Here is a 25,967-nt window from a genome sequence, read left to right as displayed (position 1 = left end):
ATATTCATATTTATTTTAGAACTACAGTAACATCTGATTTCTCTCAACATGAGGACAGGAGAGCTGCCAATCAATAAATTGGAAAAAAAAAATAACTCTGATATTCTCTTGTAAGTTAAAAAGTAATGCGTTACTTTACTAGTTACTTGAAAAAAGTAATCTGATTACGTAACTCGCGTTACTTGAGTTACCCCCAACACTGATAATAACACTATGTCATCAATTAAACCTGTGCAAAGGTACATGGAGTTTACTATCAGAGTTACTATCAGAAATAGTGTCGAAACATATTAGCTAGTTAATGATTGATTGATTGATTTGCGATATTTAATCACTGTGCGCTCTCTTGTGGTCAGAATAGTAAAAATGCGACATTTACTCCGGTCTCTCAACTTGAATGAAAATGAATTAATTAATTCAGTAATACATAAAAGAACGCGACAATGCAAAAAATATTACAATTTACTGATTTACTTAATTTTTTACATAAATGGCCTTCCGGTCACATCCATTCACAATAATTCAATCCAAAGATATGTCTGTGTTAACATTATTATTGATGAAAATATATTAAAGAATTCGGTCTCAATATTACGCATTTTTATCACAAGCCAACAAATCCTCTGCTTCTCCCTATCGAGACATTGCAAATGCCTGAAAGACAATTGTTTTACAATCAAACTTATTCTGCAACAAAAGTCCCATGCATCATTTCATAAATCCACTTTTCCCCCCCACTTTCTTTGACGCCACCCCATTTTAATTGTCGTTAAACTTGCTAATGTACATTATTCAGATGTCATGTCAAGAGTCACTGTAATTAAAGCGTTTGGGTGCAGCTTCGTGTTGAACTGCCTCACCCATCATCACCATCACTAGTGCGAGATCATCCAGACAAACACGAAATCCCTCATTTCCCTTCACCTCGGAGGAATGCTACACAGTAAAACGGTTCAGGTAAGAGACTAGCTTCACTTTGATTTCTCTCAATCCCGCTGCATTGAGCTCGTTTGTGTTGCATTTAGAGGATTTAGCTCCTCTGGCTAATGTCGGCTAGCATACAGTTTGTTATTGTTGACATGAAGGCGCAGCCACGTAGAAACACAAATACACTGAATTACTGACTCGAAACAGACATTTTGGTATTTATTTTAAGGAATACAATGTGAAATTCGTGGATAGTTGTGTTTTGACGGGTATGGTTTGGCTAGTTATCGCTAGCTCGCTAAAAATAAACAATAACAACGATATTTAGTCATGTCAACGGTCCAGTCCATATTGTTACAATTACATTTAAGCGTCATTAATTCTTCTTATTTTTAATATTTAACGTTAGATAATACCCAGAACCAAAAGTACAGGTAACTTTATTTACTCTTTCTTAAAATGAAACGAATAACCACTGATTTAATATTAATGGATAAAGTAGACAATTATGTTATAATTGGTGCTACGAAAAAGTGCTTTGGTGGTAGTAACATGGTAAAATTGCAGTGTCAGATTATATTACCATGGTACATATCCACGAAGACAGGTAGTACCATGGTACTTTTTTTGTAAGTGAGTTTTTTAACCGTTAAACTTGATTGTGTGTCATGTTGTGGATTAGCGTAAGTATAAATGATTTTGTACTCAGGATTAACTCATTAGCTGACACAAATAGCCTTGGTTACCATGGTAACAACAGTTCCCACCAAACTACCATAGCCGTCATCATAATATGGATTTTTCCTTCAGCAGTCACTAATAGAAATATCATGGTAACACCATGCGTTTTATAAACAATACTGTGACAGTAATGGTTTTACCGTTCATAAACATAATGATTTATTACCATGTTATGTATCAAAGCAATACCTCATGTTTTAAGGCGGAAGTAAGCTATTTCCTGTGAATGTGGTTCAGTAGCTGCTATGGAATACCAACATGCGTGAATAACAGTGCAGTAAACGGTTTGCGCAACAGTCTAGTTTGTTTATGGGTTACCAGTGTTGGGGAAAGCTACTTTTAAAAGTAATGCATTACAATATTGCGTTACTCCATTAAAAAAGTAACTAATTACGGTACTTAGTTACTTTTTATGGAAAGTAATGCGTTACGTTACTTTTGCGTTACTTTTAAAATCTGGACAGGGCTTGCTTGTTTGTTTTTAAAATAAAAAGTTATTTTTTTGGGGCAAATATAAAAGCCTTTTCACACCAAAAGTGAAATGAATGAGCCTCAGGCTGAAGGGAAAGTACATTTACGTCCGTACAGTAGAATGCAGAAGAAGACATTTCAACACACTTCAGCAATAAACAAAATACACACAAATGTTGTCTAGAGTATTTTGTGCTTATTAGTACGGTTGAACTGGATCATCGAAGGTCAGAAGCAAAGACATTGGTTAATAGAATGGGATTAAATACATAAAGGATATTTGTGCTGTTTTTACATTTAATTATTGCAGGTTTGCGTCATATTCTGAGTTGCATTATTTTTATTCATTTTTTTTGTGAGTGAGATGAATTAATGCATATTCATATTTATTTTTGAACTACAGTAACATCTTCTGATTTCTCTCAACATGAGGACAAGAGAGCTGCCAATCAATAAATTGGAAAAAAAAAGTAACTTGCGTTACTTATCTGAAAAAAATAACTCTGATATTCTCTTGTCAATTAAAAAGTAATGCGTTACTTTACTAGTTACTTGAAAAAAGTAATCTGATTACGTAACTCGCGTTACTTGTAATGCGTTACCCCCAACACTGATGGTTACAATAATTAAAATCATATGATAACAAATACCAGTTTGTAGCAGCACAACGGACTGTATTGTACACCTAAAACAACTGAAAGCAGCCTACACTGGAATCTTTGCACATTAACATTACAAATAGTTGTCGCTCTCACACTACGCATCATGTTCTCACGCAGTGAAAAATACATCACGGAGCATGTATGAAACAAAGTCTTAGATTTATAATTTTGGCATTTTTAAGAAATGCAAATAATAAATACCTTTCGTGGATCTTTAATGTGCCGTGACAGATCGCTGTATTGCCTCAGTTCAAGCGGCGCATAAACCGGTCGTCTTTTCATATTTACTTAAAGCACCAAATAAACATGAATGAGCATCAGAACTTATTTTAACCGCGGAAAGACGTCAATACACACAGTTTAAGTCCACTGAATTTAATCTACTCTCCTGTCTGATTTGTTTGTCGGATAAAATGGCAGGTTTTGGCATTATGATTGGTCAGATTGCATGTCAGTCAAGCTCTTTGCAAAGGGTCAGTTATTATGGATACCATGGTTCTTGGTTTATCACACAATAAAACAACTAAACGCAATAAAACTGTATTCTGAACTATTCTAAAACTGTATTCTGAACTATGTATTCTGTATTCACCATTTTCTTCTGTTAAGGAATCGGATCTGGTCAGGGAGGATTGTCATTCTTCCAGGCTCTGCAGGAATAACACATTTGTGTGCATAAAGCAGGGAAAATGAGTACGGGGAAGCCGAGTGGTCTCAAACCACCCACCAAGATTGGTAAACCAGCTGCGACGCCAACCAAAACCTCGCCCACCTCAGGTGAGTCACCCATTGGTTACATAAGAAACACACTGATTCAGTGCTGACGTGCTCCTATTTTTTTCTGATTGTAGCTGGCGCCAAGGCTGTAACATCCCCAACCTCTAATACGGCCCAAGATGCTGCGTCAGATTTCTCTGTTGGCGAACGAGTTTGGGTCAATGGAAATAAACCGGGTTATGTGCAGTTCATTGGAGGGACCCAGTTTGCACCGGGCCAATGGGCGGGAATAGTTCTAGACGAGTCCATCGGGAAGAACGATGGCTCTGTGGCCGGAGTGCGCTACTTCCAGTGTGAGGACTTGAGAGGTATATTTACTCGGCCCTCCAAACTGTCCCGCACTCCCGTGCCAGAGCGTGAGGCCAATGGCACACAGACGCCCACCAACAAGACATCCACCTCCCCTGCCAAAGATCCCGTTCCTGTCACTCAAACCATTAGTGCAACCACCAAGACCTCAACAAACCTAACCAGGGCCGCCAGCGAGTCTGCATCCAATCTGTCTGAGACAGATTCGGCCAAGAAGTTGCAGCGGGAACTGAAGTTGGGTGATCGTGTTCTGGTAAGACCGTCTCCTGTCTGTCTTCATGCTTAGTGGCTTATTGTGGGAAGTTTGAGGGAACTTTTTACTTGCACTTCTCAGGTTGGTGGAACCAAGGCAGGTGTTGTGCGTTTCCTGGGCGTAACTGACTTTGCGAAAGGTGATTGGTGTGGTGTTGAGTTGGATGAGCCTCTTGGCAAGAATGATGGGGCAGTGGCTGGTGCAAGGTAAGGCCACAATTTGCCAGAATTACATAAGATCAACCTGTGGGAAAAGGATGATCTGTTTTAAAACACATTTATAAAACAGATCTTTCAGGTCTTTACTTATCTAGATGAATCTAACCCGAGTTTTAGTATATTCTTGATATCTCCTTTGAAACTATGAAAGTTTCAAGAAAAAAGATGTGTGAGATTACTAGGGTCTTTTTTTCAGCTATATATCATAAAGTTCACATTTCATGTTCAATTCCAATGAGAAAACATTTGAAAAATTCAGTTTTATTGTGAAATTTTTCACATTATGGAAGTAAAATGGGTTGTTAGTGCTTTTTTGTGGTGGCTTTAACCTCGGGTTACTGTCTTTATGGGAAGTTATTGTAAGCTAAATGATAAAGAAGATCTTAGCTATTCCCCAGACAGCTTATACGCTGACATTCAAAAGTCATTTTTTGAAAGAAATTATTACTTTTATTCAGCAAAGACACATTAAATTGATCAAAACTGATAGTAAAGATATCTATAATGTTACTATAATGTTACACAGGAATAAATATCCTATTCCATCTATAGTACACCTGTACATACAATTTATTCTTTTTTTGTGGTTTATATTTATGCATGTGTATTTTATTCACATCTCACTTTTATTATCTGTGTGTTGTTGTTGTCTCAGTGTACTGGAAGTTTGTGACACTATAACAAATTCCTTGTATGTGCAAACATACTTGGCAATAAAGCTCATTCTGATTCTGATAATAAATATGACAATATATTAAAATAGAGAACACTTATTTTAAAGTGTAATAATATTTTACAATAGTCTTGTTTTTATTGTATTTTTAATCAAATAAATGAAGTCTTGGTGAGCATAAGAGACTTTTTTCAAAAACGTTTAAGTCATACCAACTCCAGACTTTTGAGCAGTAATAGTATATTTATATGCTTCACTCCCATAGATATTTCCAGTGCCTACCAAAGTATGGACTGTTCGCTCCTACTCACAAAGTCACCCGCATTGGATTCCCGTCCACCACTCCTGCTAAATCCAAATCCTCCAGGCGCAGGTCAACCCTAAAGAACAGCCCCAGCGCGTCCTCCATTAGCTCCCTCAGCTCTGTCACCTCCTCAGTTGGAGGCAAACCCAGCCGAGCAGGCCTGGTACAGTCCCACACCTCTCATTGACATTTTATGCTTTTCTTTAAATATTATTTGAAATAATACCTGTCAATAATATCTCAGCTCACAGAGACGTCGGCTCGGTACGCACGGAAGATCTCAGGCACCACGGCCCTGCAGGAGGCCCTGAAGGAGAAGCAGCAGCACATCGAGCAGCTCCTGGCCGAGCAGGACCTGGAGAGGACGGAAGTGGCACGAGCCACAAGTCATGCCGGAGAGGTGCAGCAAGAGCTGGCGCTGCTCAGACAGGGCCAGGAACAGGTCGGTAGCTATTCTATCATCATTATGTAAAAGTCGTAATTTTTTGGATGATAAACGAGACTCTGTTTTTGCGTGTTTTTGAAGTATGCTGTGGAGATGGAAGCCAAGTTGGACCAGTTGAGGAGACTCGTGGAGACTGCAGACAGAGATAAAGTGGAGCTGATGAATCAACTGGAAGAGGAAAAAAGGTAACATTTATAATTAAAAATACTTTGTATAGTAATTGATTGCTACTGAAGAACATAGAATATTCTGAATATCTGAGGGCTTAAAGTGTACTTTTTGGCCCACAGAAAAGTGGAGGACCTGCAGTTCAGTGTAGAGGAAGCTTGCATTACCAAAGGTGACCTAGAGGTAAAGTGATCCTATCATATACGTTTACAATGAAAGAAACTGGATATGAGTTGACCAGTGCAGTAACCTGTCTTTAACAGACCAGCCTGTGTTAATACAGAAATGATCAGATCAGGCTTTTATACTTATATTTTAGACAAATTCACAGGAGAAAAGTAGATATATTTAAAGATGAGATCAGTGATTCATTCATAGAAAGGTATTGGTAAACTAATGTCCACAATTATAGATAGATAGATAAATAGATTCATAGATTCATTGATTCCTTAATTCATTATTTCAGTGAATCATTGATTCATTTTTAGAAAGGTAATTGTAAACTAATGACCACAACTACAGATAGATAGGTAGCTAGATAGATTAATTAATTCAGTGACTCATTGATTCAGTGATTCATCATAGAAAATAATTTTTAAACTAATGACCACAACTATAGATAGATTCATTACTTCAGTGATTCATTTATAGAAAGGTATTTGTAAACTAATGACCACACTGATAGATGGATGGATGGATAGATAGATAGATGGATAGATAGATTCATTAATTCAGTGATTTATTCATAGAAAGGTATTTGTAAATGATTGACCACTATAGATAGATAAATTCTTTCATTCATTCATTTTGTCTCAAGATCAAATTGTTAAATACATGAGGATCAAGTTCTTCAAAAATCACTTTGGAGAAGATCGTAAGATTCATAAGTAATAAACCGTGCATCACTTCTGTTTCTAGTTCTTGTAGCATTGATTCTTTGATGCTTCATTCCCCTTATTCTCTTTATTTGCTCATTCATTCACTGCATTCTTATTTTTTCATCTTTGATCACGTTTACACATTTCATTCCTTCCTTCATTCTTTTATTATTGACACCCTCCATCTTTCTTTCATCTGCCTGCTCTTTGAGCCGCATTTGTTTCATGTCTTGGTGTTCTTGTTTTTTTTTAAATGCGATCTTCCGTCTTCACGCCGCTCTCTGTGTGTCACTGCTGTCTTTGTCCTCATTCATAGAGGAGGATGATGTCAAGGTCTGCATGAAGCTCTTCGTACTTGGCTTTTGGCTGGCACGTGACCGCGCCGTTGGTGTTGTCTCTCTCTTTTCCTCTTCTGTCTACTAACAGACGCAGACCAAAATGGAGCATGCCCACATTAAGGAGCTCGAACAGAGTCTTCTCTTTGAAAAGACCAAAGCAGATAAACTCCAGAGGGAGTTAGAGGATACTAGGGTAAATCAGTCTGTCATATGGGAGGGTGAGAGAGATTTCCCCATGCACGGAAGAGATTTTGCTTATTTTGGGAAAGTGATTATTTTTTTATTCCATGATGGATTGAGGTAGGTCTCTTTTTTGTAAGCACCACTGGATGCATCTCTGCAAGTCGTTTTTCATCCCAAAATCAAGTGAAGAAAATAAGAAAATGTTTTGCATAAAGAATATTTTTAGTTCAAATTTTTTTGTTAGGTGCATGTGGGGACCCCATGTAGGGGTCCATGTAGTTTTTTTCATGACATTTAAACACATTTGCATCACAATTCTCAATAGCCTAATGTGATTTGGGAAAATATATATGATTAAAAGTGTAAAGTGCATTTTATAGGTATATTTGTAGGTTTACACTACTGTTCAAATTTGGAGTCAATAAGATTTTTAAAATGTTTTTGAAAGAAATCTCTTATGCTCACCAAGGCTGCATTTATTTGATGTAAAAACAGTAATATTGTGAAATATTATTACAATATAAAAAAACTATTTTCTATTTGAAAATATTTAAAAATGTACCTAATTCCTGTGATGGCAAAGCTGAATTTTCAGCATCATTCCTCCAGTCTTCAGTGTCACATGATCCTTCAGAAATCCAAAAAAAACATTTCTTCTTATTATCAATATTAAAAACTATGTTTTTAATATTGATAATAAGGCTTGTTTTCACTATTTGCTGCAGAATTTGCTAGATTTATGCTCAGTACAAGTATCTTGCTCAAATGCAAGATACAAACTCACAATTCTGAGAAGAAAAAATATAAATATTTTTTTTATTGCTTGAAAGAAATTCTGAGAAAAAACTCTAAATTGCGAGATTTTTTTTCTGTCACCTTTGATCAATTTGAATGTGGTCTTACTAAATAAAAGTATTAATTTCTCTTTTAAAAAATCCTTTGAATGATAATACATATTTTGTTTTTCAAATTGTGAGATATGAAATCAGAATTTTTTTTACTGTCACCTTTGATCAATTTGAATGCAGTCTTACTAAATAAAAGTATTAATTTATTTTTAATAGTCCTTTTGAATGATAGTACATAATTGTTTTTCCTGGCATGATGATTTTTCTTAAATTGTTTCCCACATGACCATAATGTGAATCTGAAATGGATCTAATTTGATTAGATAATTAAATGAATGAGAAAATAGTAGATGTTTCTTTTGCAGAAAATATCTAGTTTACTTATAATGGCTCCAGTTGCCCCGGTTTGGTCACTATAGGCAGTTGATGAAGTCGTGTGTCCCACTGTAGGTGGCCACAGTGTCCGAGCGCTCCAGAATCATGGAGCTGGAAAAGGAGGTGTCCGAGTTGCATCTTCAGCTGAGAACTCTCCGGGCTGGGACCGCGGGATCAGCCTCACCTCCATTACAAGACAAAACGGTCCATTCAACCCCCTTGAATCCATCTAAACAAGATGCATTATGACATGCTATTGTACATCAGAAAACATTTGCATCATTAGAATTGATCACTGTATTCTCTGCATTCTTACAGATCAAGGAATTGAACTTTGAATTGGAAAACAGACAGAAGGAAGTGCTCATATTCCAGCAGAAACTCGCCTCCTCGGAACAGGAGAAAACATCCCTCCAGCAGCAGCTGCAAGATCTGGTATTCAACACTAATACTGTTGGGGGCTTATTAGTGTTAGCTGGGGCAGTCGGGCCTAATGGTTAGAGAGTCGGACTTGTAACCTGAAGGTTGCAGGTTCGAGTCTCAGGTCCGGCAGGGATTGTCGGTCGGGGGAGTGAATGTCCAGCGCTCTCTCCACCCTCAATACCACGACTGAGGTGAGACCCTTGAGCAAAACACCGAACCCCCAACTGCTCCCCCAATATCCCGGGCGCCGCAGCATTGGCTGCCCACTGCTCCGGGTGTGTGTTCACGGTGTGTGTGCGTGTTTGTTCACTACTCACTACTGTGTGTGTGTGTGTGCACTTGGATGGGTTAAATGCAGAGTACAAATTCCAAGTATGGGACACCTTTTCTTTCTTTCTTTCCTTCCTTCCTTTTTTTTTTTTTTACTAACCTGAAAACCTGTTGTTGTTTTTTTCACATAATGGCGCTATGTATTTTTAAAGGTTTCTGTATCTTGTGCTGTACTTGCGCATCCCTCCAGCCCATATGGTGATCTAATGACAGCTTTTTATATTATTGAATTATTTAGATGTGCCTGGGGATACATACATTTCTCTAAAATTCAGCGTTATATCATTACAAATACTTGTCTTTTAAGCCAATAACTCATGAGAGGCCATACATTACAGTGATTTTTACAATGGTTAATAGGTATGGTTAGGCTTTATGTGAAGCTGCAATAGCAATATGATAAAAGTCACCAAGTACTTGAATTATTTAACATTAATTATCAATTATAAAAGTAAAACACATTTATATAAAATTTCTATGTAACTAAATTTTTGAACGTTTTTTTTTTCCTTTTTGGCCAACCAATTCTTTGTTTGATTTCAGAAGCAGAAACTTGACACAGCAGTGGAGGACAATAATAAAGCAACACTAGCCATGCAAGGTAAGCAAAACATGACTCATCTAAAGCACCTAAATGCTAAATAACTGCATAAAGCATCTGAGCATTTTATATATTTGCATCCCTGGCATTTGAACCTGCGCCAACGTGAACAGCTTAGCAGTGTCGTTTTTGCATGTTCATGAGATAAACCAGCCATTCCCAGCGGAGCCATAATTCACAACGGCACACTTGTACTTGCTCAGTAGTCCAATTTGTGTGAAAGTTTGGGGAAAATGATCATTTTAGCACAAATACTGCTACATGAGCTCCTCTATGACTACTTCTGTTCGGCGGCAGAAACGGAAAGGAACATTAAAATGCAGAGAGAGAAGCTGGATCAGGTGTCCAGGGAGAAGGAGGACCTGCAGAGAGACGTGGCCATCCGGCAGCAGCAGGAACAGGCAAAGGGTGAAGAGCGAGAGTTTCAGATGAAGGAGCTGAAGGAGAAGTTGGGCCGAGCAGAAGGAGAGCTGAAAAAAATCACAGAGAGAAGCGCTGAGCTGGAACAGCAGGTGGTGGAACTGAAAGCCTTCAAAGACCAAACCCAGGTGACCGAATGACATTTGTAATACATACACCCAGTAGCTCCTGCTGTTTTATACACTACTGCTCAAAGGTTTGGGGTGGGTAAGATTAAGATGGTATTGTTATTTGTAGCTCATGTGACACTGAAGACTGGAGTAATGATGCTGAAAATTCAGCTTTGCATCACAGGAATAAATTATGTTTTAAAATATATTCAAATAGAAAGAAGTTTTTTTTTAATTGTAATAATATTTCAAAAATATTATTGTTTTTACTGGGTTTTTGATTAAATAAATGCAGCCTTGGTGAGCAGAAGAGAGTTCTTTGAAAAAATAATCTTATACCAACTCCAAGCTTTTATATGTTAATTTATATTTGAGCATGTTGGTCAAATAGCACATGAGTGACCAGAGGTTTTCTCTCACTCAAACAGAGTTTACAGTCTGATGAAAAGCTGGAGCAGATGACAGAGAAGAATAAGAAGTTGCAGGAGGAGGTAAATATGCTTTATTCTTCATATCATGCAGATAAACAGTGACTCCTGGTTACTGTCAGGTCGTATCTGCTGTCTGAAAGGGACTTGGAAGGGTGTAACTAATTGATTTATTTGAATTAGTGTCTACCAATTAGGGCTGCACGATAAATCGCATGCGATATTTAACGCGCATCTTGTCAGTAAAGCCATTCTGTAATCAGCGGTAAATCTCCATCACGTGCGGGCTTTCACATGGAGCAGCATTAACTACACAGAGCCGTTGTTCATCGACAAGCTGCGCAAAACATGTGCAAAATATGATCGTGGTTTTGCGCAGCTTGCCAGTGAACAATGGCTCTGTGTAGTTAATGCTGCTCCATGTGAAAGCCCGCAGGTGATGGAGATTTACCGCTGATTACAGAACCGGCTTTACTGACAAGATGCGTGTTAAATATCGCATGCGATTTATCGTGCAGCCCTACTACCAATTCAAAAGTCACCTCCGTGTTGCTAGGATGTCATGAGTTGTTGCTAGGGTGCTCAGGGTGGTTGCTAGGTGGTTGTTCAATGGATCTCCTACACTGACCACATGATTTGAGATATTCGTGTTCATACAGTAGCACTGGTGTACGGTAAAGTGTAATACTTAGTGTTATGAGTTTGTTAGTGTTCAAATCACTTAACCTTAGTTAAGTCATTATGTCACCTTAGCAGACATCAGTAATCATCTTTAAAAAATGCATGTGAACATGCCAGTAGCAACATTAAAACTTATTTAGCATTTGTAGCTCAATAAACGCGTTTACTTATGAGGCGAGCAGAGATTTTTCACTGTGTAACCGTACTATTACTGACATAATGATTCAGACGCACTGTTAATTCATGCATGAGTCCTGTACATCTGACCGCCTGCAGGCTGCATGTAAAGCATGTTCTGTGCGCTCATACGTGGCCTTACATAATCACCCCAACGGCCTGCACTTATCAGAGGAGACTTGCTTCCTGGGGTTGTGCTTTTCACATACGGTAAGACTGCGTGAAAGCGTAACAGGTCTTCTTATATCACTGGTTTACAAATTCAGCATCTGTATTATATTGACTGACCTGCAGTGGTTTATATGGTGTTGTTGGTTCAGTCTGTGGATATATTGGGTGTTCGCTTGTGATGCGCTGATACAACTGAAAATATTCAGCTGAAGATTAATTTTCGTTTTCAACCATCCAATAAGGAACCTTTATTTTTAGGAGTGTTGTTCTAAACCCATATGATTCATAGAGCACAAATTGAGTTTTGGTGAATGCTCAAGCTTCTTTTTGCACTATATTCCAACTCCTTTGGAGCCATACAATAACTTTGTGTGTTATGACAGAGGAAATTTACTTAAATTTTGCTCTATTTCTTACACAAATATATCAAATTACTTAGAATTGTAGCACACAAGTCATATGGACTACTTATTTGTAACTATGACCTGATGTTATATGAAAACGAGGAGCATGAACATTTTTCAAAAGTTCTTATTTTTTGTTTTGAAACAACATTTTTTGGGTGAACTGTCCCTTTAAATGTATTTTTGGTTTCTGTATTGAAAAAGACAACCTTATTGTGACCTCATTTTGGACTTTTGTCCCCTTAAGGTTTAAAAAAGCAGAGCTAATTTAGTTTAGCCTGAATTTCATTCTTTTTTTGTGTCATTCAAGGATTGAAGTCTCTGTGCGGCAGCTTTAAAAAAAAAAACACACAACTGTACTCAAGTTTGAGATATGTAAGGGTTTTTCATGCATATGCTCAACAAGGCTGCATTTATTTAATCAAAACTACAGTCAAAACAGTAATGTTGTAAAATATTATTACAGTTTGAAATATATTTTAACATGTAATCTATTACTGTAATGCAAATCAGAATTTTCTGTATCATTACTCCAGGCATAAGTGTCACATGATCCTTCAGAAACATTTTAATCTGTTTATATATTTATTTATAAAATAAACAGGAAATAGAGGCTTTGCTCATGCAAGGATTTTCATTTCTCTGATGACACCAGAGACAAACATGTATCATCATGTAGAAACAGCTAATACAGGACGAGAACAGGCAGATGACGGAGAACAGCAGAAGGAGGGGGGCGGGGTCAGCAGGGGGATGTCGAGAGGGGCGGGGCTTGTCGTCCTTACATAATGAAGCTGCCCTGTGTGATGCTTTTCAGAGCGTGTGTTTGTGCAAACGTGAGCGTGTGGTGGAACGCCAGCAGAGTGAGAGCTTGTGCCTCTCTTTCGCTGCAGGGGGCCATAGGGGGATGTATTATTGATAGGGCACATTTGTTTGGAAAAAACAGGAAAGACACAGCAGCATGGATGTGACAGGGCTCCAACAGAACTACACGGGCAGCGTTTATAGCTCTCTGTGCCAGGTAAAGATCGCTCTTCTGTAGTGCACTTTGTAGGGAAGCATGATAATGTATATCGGTGACCATGTTGGTATTCAGGAATGTCAGCATTTTTTAAAATATTAGAACTGGGTTAGGATGATATTGAAACTGGATAATATATGGGCTTATTTCTTCCTATTTAAATACATTTTTGGTGCCTGATTGCATTTGAAGCATTTAGAAGTGGAGGTTTAATGTGAGCGCTGTTTTGTTGTTGTTGTTGTTTTTTCTCCCAATGTATTGATTTAGAATTATTTTTAGGAGCAAATTTAGGATTTTATTATCAGTTTTATAATCATAAAACACCCTCAGATACTTTGTCAACACATTAAAATAAATTCCCCATCTGAATAAGTACGATCATTTATTAATTTTTTGTTTATTTAGTTGTATTTAAGTTTTTCAGCTTATATTTATATTTATTTCTGGTTTAAGCGACAAAGCATTTTTAGAATTTTAGTTTTCGATTTAGTTAACAATAACAACACTGCTTTTCCCAAAAATTCCGAGATATTTTGCTGATATTTGAGAAAAATATTTTTTATAACCATAAATAATAATAACCATATGATAATAGCATATGCTTTTATAATAGTTGTATAACTATAAAACAGATATTTGAATTTATATTTAAATCAATGCTTTGAATTAGTTAGCGTTAGAATTAGAATTAGCAGTTTTCCCCCCATTTTGAATTTTGGTGGCATTGTTTTCCCCCTGATATTGGCCATAATGTTGGATATTGGTAATCATCATAAAATATATTCATCACTATTTTTGTCACTATTTAAATTTTTTATGCACAGAAAGGAAAGAAAATATTTTGTGTCACTGTATCCCTTGCGTGTTATTTCTGTAAGTAGCTGTGGACATTGAGTTGAAGAATGCTTTCACGTGTCTGAGTGTGAATGAAATGGTTGTTTGATGACATTTCATTCATTGATGACAGTGTAATTCCTCCATCATCACGGAATCTCTCAGGCTTTCTGAATATAAATACTGAATCACCCAACAGGCGAATCTCTGCTGGTTCATAATAAAACATTGATGTTGGTTCTTGGCATGTAGATGAGCCAGTTGTGGGCGTTTGTGCTGAAGAGTGTAATTAACACTTCAGTCTGATGCAGACCAGTTACTCACAGTGAGCCAGCATGGGATTGAATTATGGGTCTCGTGGGAACAGTAATCTGACTTCACCAGATGTGATGGTCTGACATGCTTTTTCTAAATATTTGTTGTGTATGCATTACTCCGAAATGTGATGTATCTTCTCTGCTCTCATCGATTGTACTAAACAGTTTTTTTTGTTGTTGTTTTTCCCCCGCATGACTTTTACAGGTGTTTGCTAAAGCAAGCATCACTATTATTACTCATGTTTAGGATTATGTATTTGCTCCAAACGCTTAGTTTTAAACTTTAGCATTTAACTTGCAATTTTTGTGCTATATGAATAATTAGTACTTCAGTGTGTGTCTAGTTGAGGAGGGGTGTCAGATTTTACCATTTTTCGACGTTAAAAAGATGTTAAAAACACCCAGAACACCTTTGTGCATAATCCCATTATTATTTCATGACAATTTAATGCCTTTTACCTAGTGTTATTTTAGTATTATATATATTTTGGTATTTATTAATTAGCTTTTATTTTTATATTTTCAGTTTTTATTCTAATGTTACTTTGTGTTTGTTTCAGTCATTTTGTTATGCCCTTTTGCATTTTAAATATTACTATTTAACTATTTAGTTTTAATGTTTTAGTTTCAATAATTTTAGTACTTAAACATTTTATTTCTTTTAGTTCCTGAGGCAAAATTTCAAATTTTCTATATTTGAAATTTCTATATTGTTTCTGCTTTTTTTATTAATGAAAACATATTAATGAAAATTTTAAAAAATTGTTTTAGTTAATGATCATTTCTGACATTTTAGAAAAATACTGTAATAAAGATATTTTGTGCAAGTGAGCATATAGTAAATTAACCATTATTTAGAAATACACTATAAATGATTAATATCAGAAGCAAATTTATGATTTTAAAACCAGTTTTAGAACCATAAGTCACCCTCGGAAACTTAAGTTAAAAAGTGCAACAAATGCTACCATTATGTAGAAATACACTATGTAAATTTTAATAATATTTACACAATAATTATATATATTTTTGTAACATTGCAGGTATGAAATGTAGATATTTTTTATGGTAATGAGAATTTGAACCGGAGTATGCTTGATTGTCATTAAAATAATTTAAGAACCCGAGAAAAGAAATGATAAAATAGTCCTTAAATAAGCGATTTGCAAAATACATGTTCTTGAAAGGTTTCATGACATTCACCCCACTATGTTTTGTCCAAAACCGTTTTTCCTAAAACCTCTTTCTTTCACTTGATTTATTTGTCTTTTATCTCGTCCACCAGCTTGAGGCCCTGAAGCAGCAGAACTCTCAGTATCAGGAGCAGCTGAGTTCAGAAACGCAGAGCATCGACAGCCTCCGCAAAGAAATGTGAGTCTCCTGCTGACATGCACCCATGCGGTTCTCTTCGTTGACCGTTTCATTATTTATTTAGGACTTTCTGACACTTTCATCGATAGTGATAGCAGTGAGAGGACTGGAACTAATAGCGAGGAGAGGAAATGACATGATCCAGCCTCACATGGATTAGTTCACGTTTGCTGACCACTGAACAACAGCTGCAACAAATGAGCGCCATTTAACATCTTTCAACTGCATCTTATTACATTAATTGTCTGCTTAGTTGGAGCTATAAAGGATCTTGATCTTAATTAGTCAGTTAAGTACCATGTTGGCGTCATTGTGGTGATTAAATTAGATCTGTGAGTCATAGAATGACATCCCAAGTCCACATGGTCACAACAGCTTTGATTTCTGAATAGCAACAGGCGTAGTGTGTGTGTTCTGACATATTGAGCTGTTGTGCTCATGTGGACGATATAAGTTTGAATCTGGCTCACAGCATTTCACAATCAGGGTGATCAATAAGGAAAAAATGTAGAGCAGAACCTGATATTATACATCAGGAATTGACTGGATGATGAAAAAGAAGAGGGTTTGGTGACACCTGCTGAACAAATAATAAATCAATTCCAAAAATCGCAATTAACATATTTCATAATTTTTACTTTTCATATTTATTTAGCTATTTAATTAAATTTTTAAAGGTTTTTTTGTTTTGTTTACAAAATAAATTTTAAGCATTTAGCAAAAACATTTCGCTCAGTTTCTGAATAACCACAATACACATTCTGACACATTGAGCGGTTGTGCTCACGTGCAATAAGAGTTTGAATTTGGCTTCAGGATAATCAATAAGAAAAAATATAGGGCAGAACCTGATTTGATCCATCAGTAATTGAATGGATGGTGAATTTTGATTTACTTTAACTTAAAAATGTATTTAAATTTATTTAAAAATGCCTTTTTTCAATTTTGAAAATGTTTGCATAATTGCATAATTATATAATTGTTGTTATTTGTTTTGCAAAATTACTCAACCTCAGTTTTTGAATAACAAGCATAATGCACATGTTCTGACACAAAGAGCTTTTGAATCTGGCTTGCAGCATTTCACAATCAGGATAATCAATAATAAAAAAAAAAATGTTGGGCAGAACCAGGAATTGAAAAATAAGAGGGAAAATATATAAATATTTCAAAAATAAATAAATTCCAGAAAATCTAATAAAAACCGGTTTCATTTTTTTATATTTAAACAGTTTATTTAGCAATTTATTTGCAATAAATCTGTCTGCAAAATAAATTGTAAGCATTAAAGCAGAAACCTTTAGCTCAAAATGCTTTTACAACCACAATGAACATTTCTGGTGGTGTAAAATCCAGTGGGGTCCATTCTGAATTCATGTTGACTCTGAATTGAAGCGCCACAAACCGAAGCTCAAAGCCTTTGTAACTCGAGCTGATCCGACACACTCCTTCAGCCCGCGGTTGATTGGCGTGTCCAGCGAGTGACGGCTCCAGTGATGCAAGCAGGTACCCATGTGGAGCCTCTTTTGAGCTCTTATGCTGAAGATATTCGCAGCCGAACGTTTCAGAAGTGAGCTTCTCTCCTCCAGGGAGTTTTACGTAACCGCATCTTTCCAGCTACAGCTGCTGTTTTCCGCCTGTCTAACGCTCTCGACTCCACGTGAGATCCCATGGAGTTCCTTTCATAACACTCTGTTGATCTTCTGATGCTCATGAATATGTATCATAGTGTAGCTTACAATATTATATTTTTTGCTATTCTTTTCTTTATGGAAAAAAGATGTTATGCTTTATTGAACACAGAATATTCTTTTTGAATTTGTGAGGCTCTTACAGCTTAGAGACTTAATGACTTCTCATTTAGAGACGTGACCTTGATTTTCTGCTTGAGTTTTGAGCGTGCATGATTTGATTTATTCCTGCATCATAATGCACCCTGGGTAAAAATAGATTGGCTCATTCGTTACACACGAGGAGGATGACGGTGACCTTTCTGAAGTGTTTTTCTTTCTTTATTTTTTTAGCTCACGTTTTTACTACCGCTTTTTGTAACCAAACGCTGTTATTTGTCAAGTGCTTGGTCTTTGAAATGTCTTAACTGCCGACGGGTCGTGATGGAAAGGAAAGATGATATATTAAACAATGTGCATTGCCTAGGAATTAGAGGAAAATAGGAAAGGATAACAGGATTGACGTCAGGGTGGATTGAAGGGTCGAGTGCTTGTTGTCACTGCCATCAAAAAGAACATGAAAATCACTGTGCATTATAAATACAAAAAAAAACAGTATTTTATGCTCAGAATTTATTTTTGACTGCTCACTTTGCATACTGCACAGTATATGTTCTATATGCTGCAGAATATTATGATAATCAGTAGTATGCTGTTTATTTAGAGTAGACTAAATGTTAAAATTAAATATGACCAATTAACTGGAAGTGATATATTTAGCTAAATATTACATTTAATATCACTTCCAGATAATTTTTCATATATGAAATAGAAAATCAAGTTGAGCGCACTGCATTGTGGGTACGGTATTCCACACAGTGTAGTCTGGTAAATGCAGTACACTGCTGTTCAAAAGTTTGGGATCAGTACGATTTTTTTCTGTGTTTTTGAAAGAAGTCTCTTTTGCTCACAAAGGCGGCATTTATTTTAATAAACTGCAATAAAATCAGTAATATTGTGAAATATTATTACAATTTAAAATAACTATTTTCTATTTGAAGATATTTTAAATGTATATTAAATGTGTTTTATTCCTGTGATGCAAAGCTGAATTTTCAGCATCATTACTCCAGTCCAGTCACATGATCCTTCAGAAATCATTCTAATATGCTGATTTGCTGCTCAAGAAACATTTATTATTATTATCAATGAAAACCGTTGTGCTGCTTAATATTTTTGCAAACCTTCTTCAGAATTCGTTGATGAGTAGAAAGTTTAAAAAACCCCAGCATTTATTTGAATTAGAAGTATTTTTTAATATTATAAATGATTTTACTGCCACTTTTGATCAATTGAATGTGTCCTTGATGAATAAAAGTCTTAAAATCTTACTGACCATGAACGTTTTAATGGTAGTGTAGGTCATCCAGGCGTTAAATGCACACAGAAAATTCAGATACCGCAAAATACTAGTATGGTAGTCTTGTGTGATAGTATCAGCATGAACTATTTCCTTATCTCTCTCTCTGTGTAGTGAGGAGCTAAAACTGTCAGCCAATCAGAAGTCTCAGAGGCAGGTGTCACTCCAGGACGAGAAAGGGACGTTGGCTCAGGAGTTGGACGTCCACGCACAGCAGAAGGTGTTTATCTGTCTGCTTCTCTACTTAGATGTTTCCTGTCAGCTCTTCTGAAATGTGTTGCCCTGTGACGTTCTCCATCAGTTTGAGGGATTGAGTTATCATGTATCATGTTTTTTTTTTTTTTGGCAGCTTGGCAGCAAAGCTCTGACTAGCCCGCTGGAGATTACAGAGAGGTAAGCGCATGTCTTTGGCTCAGTATTAAGTTCATTCAATCAAATCAAGACGGAAGTCTTCAAGTGTAAGTCTATGGCAAAAATTGGTTTAAAAGCAAAAATTTAAAGCTTACCCTAAGGTCACCCAGGATGTAGATGAGTTTGTTTCTTCATCAGAACAGATTTGAAGAAATGTAGCATTACATCACTTGCTCACCAGTGGATCCTCTGAAGTGAATGGGTGCCATCAGAATGTCCAAACAGCCGAGTCCAAACAGCCGATTAAAACATCACAGTAATACACAAGTAATCCACACCAATTCCAGTCCATCAGTTAACATCTTGTGAAGTGAAAAGCTGCATATTTGCAATAAACAATTCCTTAAGGTAATTAAGGTGTTATAACTTTAAACCATTGCTTCAGGCCAAAATACTCCATAATCCATAATAATGTCTCATCTCTTGTTGTCTTCTCACATCAAAATCCACCCACATATTTGTGTAGAACTGTTTTGGACTGTTTCCGCTTGTAAACATTGCTTGATCTGTGCGTATTTCTCTCTTGATTCAGACCAAATGACTTTTTCAATGGAGAAATCAGTATTATGGATAGAGGATATTTTAGCTGGAAGCAACCGTTTGAAGTTAAAACATGATGAATTTGTTTATTAAAAAACATGCAGCTTTTTGTTTCACAAGACATTAATTGATGCACTGTAGTGGTGTGGATTGCTTGTGTATTATTGTGATGTTTTTTATCAGCTGTTTGGACTCATTCTGACGGCACCCATTCACTGCATTGTGAATGGGTGAACTGCATCCATTGGTGAGCAAGCGAAGTAATGCTAAATTTCTCCAAATCCGTTCTGATGAAGAAACAAACTCATCTACATCTTGGATGACCTGAGGGGTGAGAAAATTGTCAGCAAATGTTCTTTTTTGGATGAACTATTCCTTGAAATTTCTTCACAAGCTTTCAAAAACCAAATTTATTTTCTGTGGTTATAAAGAGCATGTCACAGATGCTTTTGATGGTGCTTAATAGAGCTCTGTCTTAGTAATTGTTCAAATGAGAGCTGGATTTGAGATCACATGCAATCTGAAATATCATTTCATCTCGTGGGAAATGAAGGCTTTCAAAAAAGCTTGTCAGTACACGTTCTTTACAGATCAGTATTTTATGATACACCAAGATTACCACATCTAGAGAAAAGCACAAAAAAGTTTTTGGCTTCAGATCTATTGTTTTCCTCCACCCTAAAAATACTGCACAGTCCCACTGGATGTCTGTTCATTTTTTTGTCATGTTTTTCTGTAAGCTTTTAATCTTTGGAGCTCCATTGAGAGATGGTGTTATGCATGTTCTCAGAGTGCATATGGCTTTTTGTAACAGGACTGTAAATCCAACCAGTTACAGTGAGCTCTTGTCTGTCCTCATAGTGAGAACTCCAATGCAATGATGTCTGATAAAGACAAAGAGCTAGAGACACTACGAAATGAGGTAAGAACTTTGACTCTTGGGTTTCTTAAGTCTTACTAAACCTCTGGATCATTCTTCAAAGTATGTTTTATTCACTGTGGACTATGACTGAATTTGTCTTATATAAAAAGAATGCTTCTAGTAGATTAAATTCATAAAACACTAAAGCTGTCTAAAGCCGTTCCTATTTTTTTTCTTTTTATATAAAACTTTGTATTGTTGGCACTTAATATTGTTGAATAAGGGGGAAAAAATAATTTGTCATTCCAGATTGCAGTGCTTCGTGTGGAAAATGCCATGGCCAAGACACTCCAGTCAGCTGTGACGTCTCTAGAGAGGGACAAAGCCCAGCTGCAGAGCCGAGTGAACAGCCTGGAGCAAAAGCTGGAGGTCCGGCAGACGGGGAATGGAGAGGAAGTCAGTTCAGGTCTGTCAGCGTATTTATATTTGGAACGGAATGACAGCATTTTGCATTGTGTACTGTATACTGTATATTGCCAGCTACTTTAATTCACATTTAATTCATCATTTAAAAGCTTGTGGAACGATTTTGTAATATTTTGAAAAAGTCTCTATTGCTCACCAAGCCTGCCATTATTTGATCAATGAATTTGCATGTTTAATTCAGGAAATGCCATCAAGTTATCTCAGAAAAATGTTTTTATTTTTTTTTCTATTTTTAATCCAATTTTATGTAAAAATGTCTTCAGATATGTTAAAAATGACTTTTCTGTTGCTTTTGGTTTAAATTTTGTTACACTGGAAATGGAAGTAGTATGAGTAATACATATAGTATTACTACTTTTATTTCCATTTGCAGTATGAAACTGAAAAATGAATCAAAATTTTTAACAAATCTTTCTTAAAGGGTTAGTTCACCCAAAACTAAAAATTAGCCTGTGATTTACTCACCCTCGAGGCATCCTAGGTGTATATTAATTTCTTCTTTCAGACGAATCCAATCGGAGTTATATTAAAAATTGTCCTGACACTTCTAAGCTCTATCATTGCAGTGGGCGGGTGTTTCTGTTCAACAGTCCAAAACTTGTTAAATAAAGCGCGCGCATCCGTAATAAAACGTGCCTCACACAGCTCTGGAGCATGAATAAAAGCCTCCTGTAGCAAATCCATGCGATTTTGTAAGAAAAATATCCATATTTCAAACGTAATAAACACTTTTTTCTCACTTCCACTGACTGTCATACGCGGAAGCCGTTCCGGCAGATGACGTAGGACGTCGGCGTTGCGTGATTAAGGACGAACGCAGAGAGAGAGAACAAAACAAAATGCCGGTCATGAATTGGAAGTACAAACCGAGGATTTCGATATAAGCCAAGAGGAGACTGGTTTTCCTTTGCTAAAGTAAGGAAGCTTTGCTTCCTTTGCTCCTGTAAACAAACTCGCGAGACTAGCATATCTCAGAGGCGTGTGCAATGCATACGTCCTACGTCATCCGCCGGAACGGCTTCCGTGTACGACAGTTAGCAGAAGTGAGAGAAAAGTATTTATTGCATTTGAAATATGGATATTTTTCTCACAAAAACGCATGGATTCACTACAGGAGGCCTTTATTCACACCCCGGAGCTGTTTTATTATGGATGCGTGCACTTTATTTAACATGTTTTGGACTGTTGAACAAAAACACCCGCCTACCCCATTCTAACGCTTAGAAGAGCCAGGACAATTTTTTATATAACTCCCGATTGGATTCGTCTGAAAGAAGAAAGTCATATACACCTAGGATGCCTCGAGGGTGAGTAAATCACAGGCTAATTTTCATTTTTGGGTGAACTAACTCCTTAATTTGTTTGTTTGTTTCACCTGTAGGTGATGCTGCTATAGACCAACTGAGAGAAGAGAAAGAGTTTGCTGAGGGACAGGTAAAACTCTTCTGCTCTTTATTTGGATTCTGTTTTTAGGATACATTTGTAAATCTCTAAATTCTGCCATGTTTTCCTGCATGGATCAGATCAACTTCCTGAACTCAGTCATTCTGGACCTCCAGAGGAAGAATGAAGAACTAAAGGTGAAGCTGAAGAAAATGGCATTGACCGAGTTCAACGGAAATGATGAAAATGATGGGTGAGTCCAATTGAGTTGTTTTTTTGTCTAGAAGACACTGTTTTTATTCATATTTAGAGTTTGTTTTTAGCTTTATATTTTCCATTTTCATTTTAAGTTTATTTAGTTAAGTTTTAGTAATTTTGTTGGGTGTTTTTGTCATTACTATAATTCTTTTAAACGTCTATAGTTTTTATAAATTTTTATTTCAGTTTTAGTACATCAAGTTAAACTAAATGAAAATGAAAAATGTTTCTTAAGTACAACTTATGTTGCACTTATTTTTTAATATTTAAATATAAAAATATTTCAGTTAACATTTATTTTATTTCTAGCCAATTTTGTTTTGTTTGTTTGTTTCTGTTAACTGTAATAACCCTGGCACATGGTCATGTTGTACATACTTGACAAGCATTACACTACTTGCATCTTCGTAGCTATTATTATTCTTCGCACAGGGTTTACGAAAAATAAAAAAATTTTATCCTCTGTCTCTCAAGTCTTGGTGAGGTCAAAAAGAAGAAGAAAGCCCCACGACGCGTTTTCTGCGACATCTGTGACTGCTTTGACCTGCACGACACGGAAGACTGTCCCACTCAAACGCAATCCCCAGACTCGCCTCCACACACCACATACCACGGGAGCCGCAGCGGTGAACGACCATACTGCGACATCTGTGAAGCGTTCGGTCACTGGACAGACTCTTGCAACGATGACCAAACCTTCTGAACTTCCCCTCAACCCCTCAGCCTATGAGCAGGCTATGCACAGTTCGCTTTCAACCAGATTATACGCTATTTTTGTACACAGCATATATACATTCGAACCTCTTGTACATTCCCTAAATGAATCCGCCCAAATGAAGTCTAAGGTATGCTGCATTTATGGAAATTTAATGTTATGAAGGCGAGATATATTTCTGTGTTATCAACACCGTTTTGTGTGTTTCGGACGTTTTTCACTGTCCTATGTTGATTTATCTAATGATGAATTACCAGCAAGAAAATTGGGAACGGTTTAGCGATACTTTGCAGTGTATTTAAAGCTGCTGTGTGTAATTTCTATTGGCACAAAATGGAATTGCAAAAATAATGACTGTTTCCAAACAGGTTTTCCTCTCTCTACTATTGTAGCTCCACCCCAAAGTCAACCCATTGGTTGAGTCAGAAGCTGACATTTCAGGGCGCTCAAATAAACAATAATCTTTTGAAAGCTCCACAAAGCTGTAGCCAGTGTTCGAATTGGTATACTGCACACTAGTCAGTATACACTGAATACTGCCCACTATTTTTTAGATGGCATGTGAAATGGTACGCATTATGCAACAATAAAAATTAAGCTAAATTTTGTTAAAAATTATAGTGGATTTTAATTTCAGCTTATTCGTTACTCATGTTGAATCGACTCGTGTCGAGCACATTGCATTATGGGATCTGATTGTATACTGCACATTTTCACCCAGGTATACTATGCATACAGAAATTATACATACTATGCACAGTATACATACTGTAGTATGTAGTATGCTATTCCGAACACCGCCACAGTTGTTGCACTATTCAGTAATACGCCCTACGAATGGTTTACTTACAGTGGTCTCTGCATATTAAACCAGGATAGAAGATTTTAATGAAGTTATTTTAATGAAACAAAATTACACCAAGTAATTACAACAAGTGCACCAAACAAAGCTGAAGCTAACCACTATTAACTTATTGCACTTCTCACTTTAAATGTATACAGCACATGAATTTAACTGCCATTGTTTGGAACTAAGTTATTTTTACTGTTAAACATCAGACATATAGTTATAATAATGTCATATGAATGGATTTTTATGTGTATTTTGATGGTATGTCCTGTAGATTTCAGGCCTATTCACACCAAGTCCAATTTTTTGGGCATAAAATAAATGCACGGCAAGATTTGAAGATCAAACCTTTTTTTGTGTACGGATTCAAAATTGATTTATTTAAAATGCCGAACAGTTACTTCAGGTATCCAGACTTTTTTTCAGAGAATGAAGACAATTCTGCATCAAAAAAGTTTTGGTGCAAAAAATGGCTTCCAAATATTTTATAATTCCGTATATTTTAGTCACCTCAAACTTGGTGTGAACAGATCTTTACTAAAGCACAATTTTTAAGCACAAGATCATATTGTATCTCTTATTATTGATGTAATATTAACAGTTTATTTAGCAACCTAATAAACTGCAAGTGTTAGAATTGGTAACCCGCAATGAAATGGTGCACTAGATTATATTAAATATGTATAATATTCATGATTATTCCCCTTTGGTTTATATGAATTTGATCAGAAAATGTTGCATTAATTGCAAATATATGGTCTGTTTCTACTGAAATATTGTGACAGTCTTTAACTATTGTACCGTTTCATGTACTGTATATTCACTTGAACTCAATACAAACATTCAAAGATTTTTCTTGTGTCTTTATATTCTGTCTGACTATATTGCGCTTTCTGAATACACAATGATTCTGACCATGGTTTTGGTTCATTTCATGAACGTCATAAGGACAATTCTAGACACACTTTAGATTCAGTATTTAAGTCAGTGGTGTGATCCATACATTGTATAAAATTATTACATAATAAATAAATAAAACCACTTCACCTATTCATCATTGAATGATTTTCAGTCTTGATCTTTCATCTAAATTTACATCTCAAAGTTTTATAACTGTGCTTGCAGCCAAAGTTTGAAACGCCGCTCTCATAGTCTCTCAATTTCACGCAAGGATGGTCAACAGATCCCATCACAATGTCCTACAGCTCCTAAATAGAACAGAAGGGGCCTGGTCAATAATTCATGTCCCTTAAAAATGCAGCCTGATAAGACAATACTGAACCCCACATAAAATAACGAAAATAGCATCTTTGATGTAAATTATATTCTTTTTGTTAACCTAATTAGGAAAATTAGTGGTGTTTGCTAATTAGAAGTGTATGTTTATGGCCAAAATACAAGTGACATTGTTTTTTGACTTTCATATATTCTAGATTCATTACATGTAAAGTAAAACATTTCAAAAGTTTTTTAGTTTTAATTTTGACGATTAGAGCTTACAGCTCATGAAAGTC

General features: G+C 36.2%; 1 protein-coding gene across 2 annotated transcripts; it reads left to right on the top strand.

Annotated features, from left to right (window-relative positions):
* Positions 1 to 816: 816 nt before the first annotated feature.
* LOC107554539 (CAP-Gly domain-containing linker protein 1-like) lies at positions 817 to 25,282 on the top strand. 2 transcript variants are annotated; one of them, XM_016237078.1, is made up of 22 exons: positions 817 to 957; positions 3,411 to 3,578; positions 3,653 to 4,140; positions 4,222 to 4,346; positions 5,297 to 5,498; positions 5,580 to 5,777; positions 5,862 to 5,965; positions 6,071 to 6,131; positions 7,253 to 7,357; positions 8,646 to 8,774; positions 8,889 to 9,005; positions 9,867 to 9,924; positions 10,222 to 10,472; positions 10,883 to 10,945; positions 15,773 to 15,858; positions 19,063 to 19,168; positions 19,298 to 19,341; positions 20,761 to 20,821; positions 21,071 to 21,227; positions 22,629 to 22,681; positions 22,771 to 22,883; positions 23,363 to 25,282. In XM_016237078.1, exons 2-22 carry the CDS (start codon positions 3,491 to 3,493, stop codon positions 23,589 to 23,591), a joined length of 2,838 nt encoding a protein of 945 aa, XP_016092564.1. In that variant the 5' UTR covers positions 817 to 957; positions 3,411 to 3,490; the 3' UTR covers positions 23,592 to 25,282. The 2 variants fall into 2 exon arrangements, with proteins under 2 accessions (XP_016092564.1, XP_016092565.1); XM_016237079.1 differs by lacking the exon at positions 7,253 to 7,357.
* Positions 25,283 to 25,967: the final 685 nt, after the last annotated feature.

Source organism: Sinocyclocheilus grahami, unplaced genomic scaffold (assembly GCF_001515645.1).
Source record: "Sinocyclocheilus grahami isolate Dianchi unplaced genomic scaffold, SAMN03320097.WGS_v1.1 scaffold505.1, whole genome shotgun sequence".
Taxonomy (NCBI): domain Eukaryota; kingdom Metazoa; phylum Chordata; class Actinopteri; order Cypriniformes; family Cyprinidae; genus Sinocyclocheilus; species Sinocyclocheilus grahami.
The sequence above is the reverse complement of the archived record's forward strand: the minus strand, read 5'-3'. Positions and strand labels throughout refer to the sequence as shown.

What these genes read in the sequence shown, in the direction of transcription:
- LOC107554539 (XM_016237078.1), top strand. Translation starts at nt 3,491, where the DNA reads ATGAGTACGGGGAAGCCGAGTGGTCTCAAACCACCCACCAAGATTGGT. An exon ending in CTCCATTACAAGACAAAACG is followed by an intron (nt 8,775 to 8,888) that starts GTCCATTCAACC and finishes GCATTCTTACAG; the next exon opens with ATCAAGGAATTGAACTTTGA. An exon ending in ATAAGAAGTTGCAGGAGGAG is followed by an intron (nt 10,946 to 15,772) that starts GTAAATATGCTT and finishes CTCGTCCACCAG; the next exon opens with CTTGAGGCCCTGAAGCAGCA.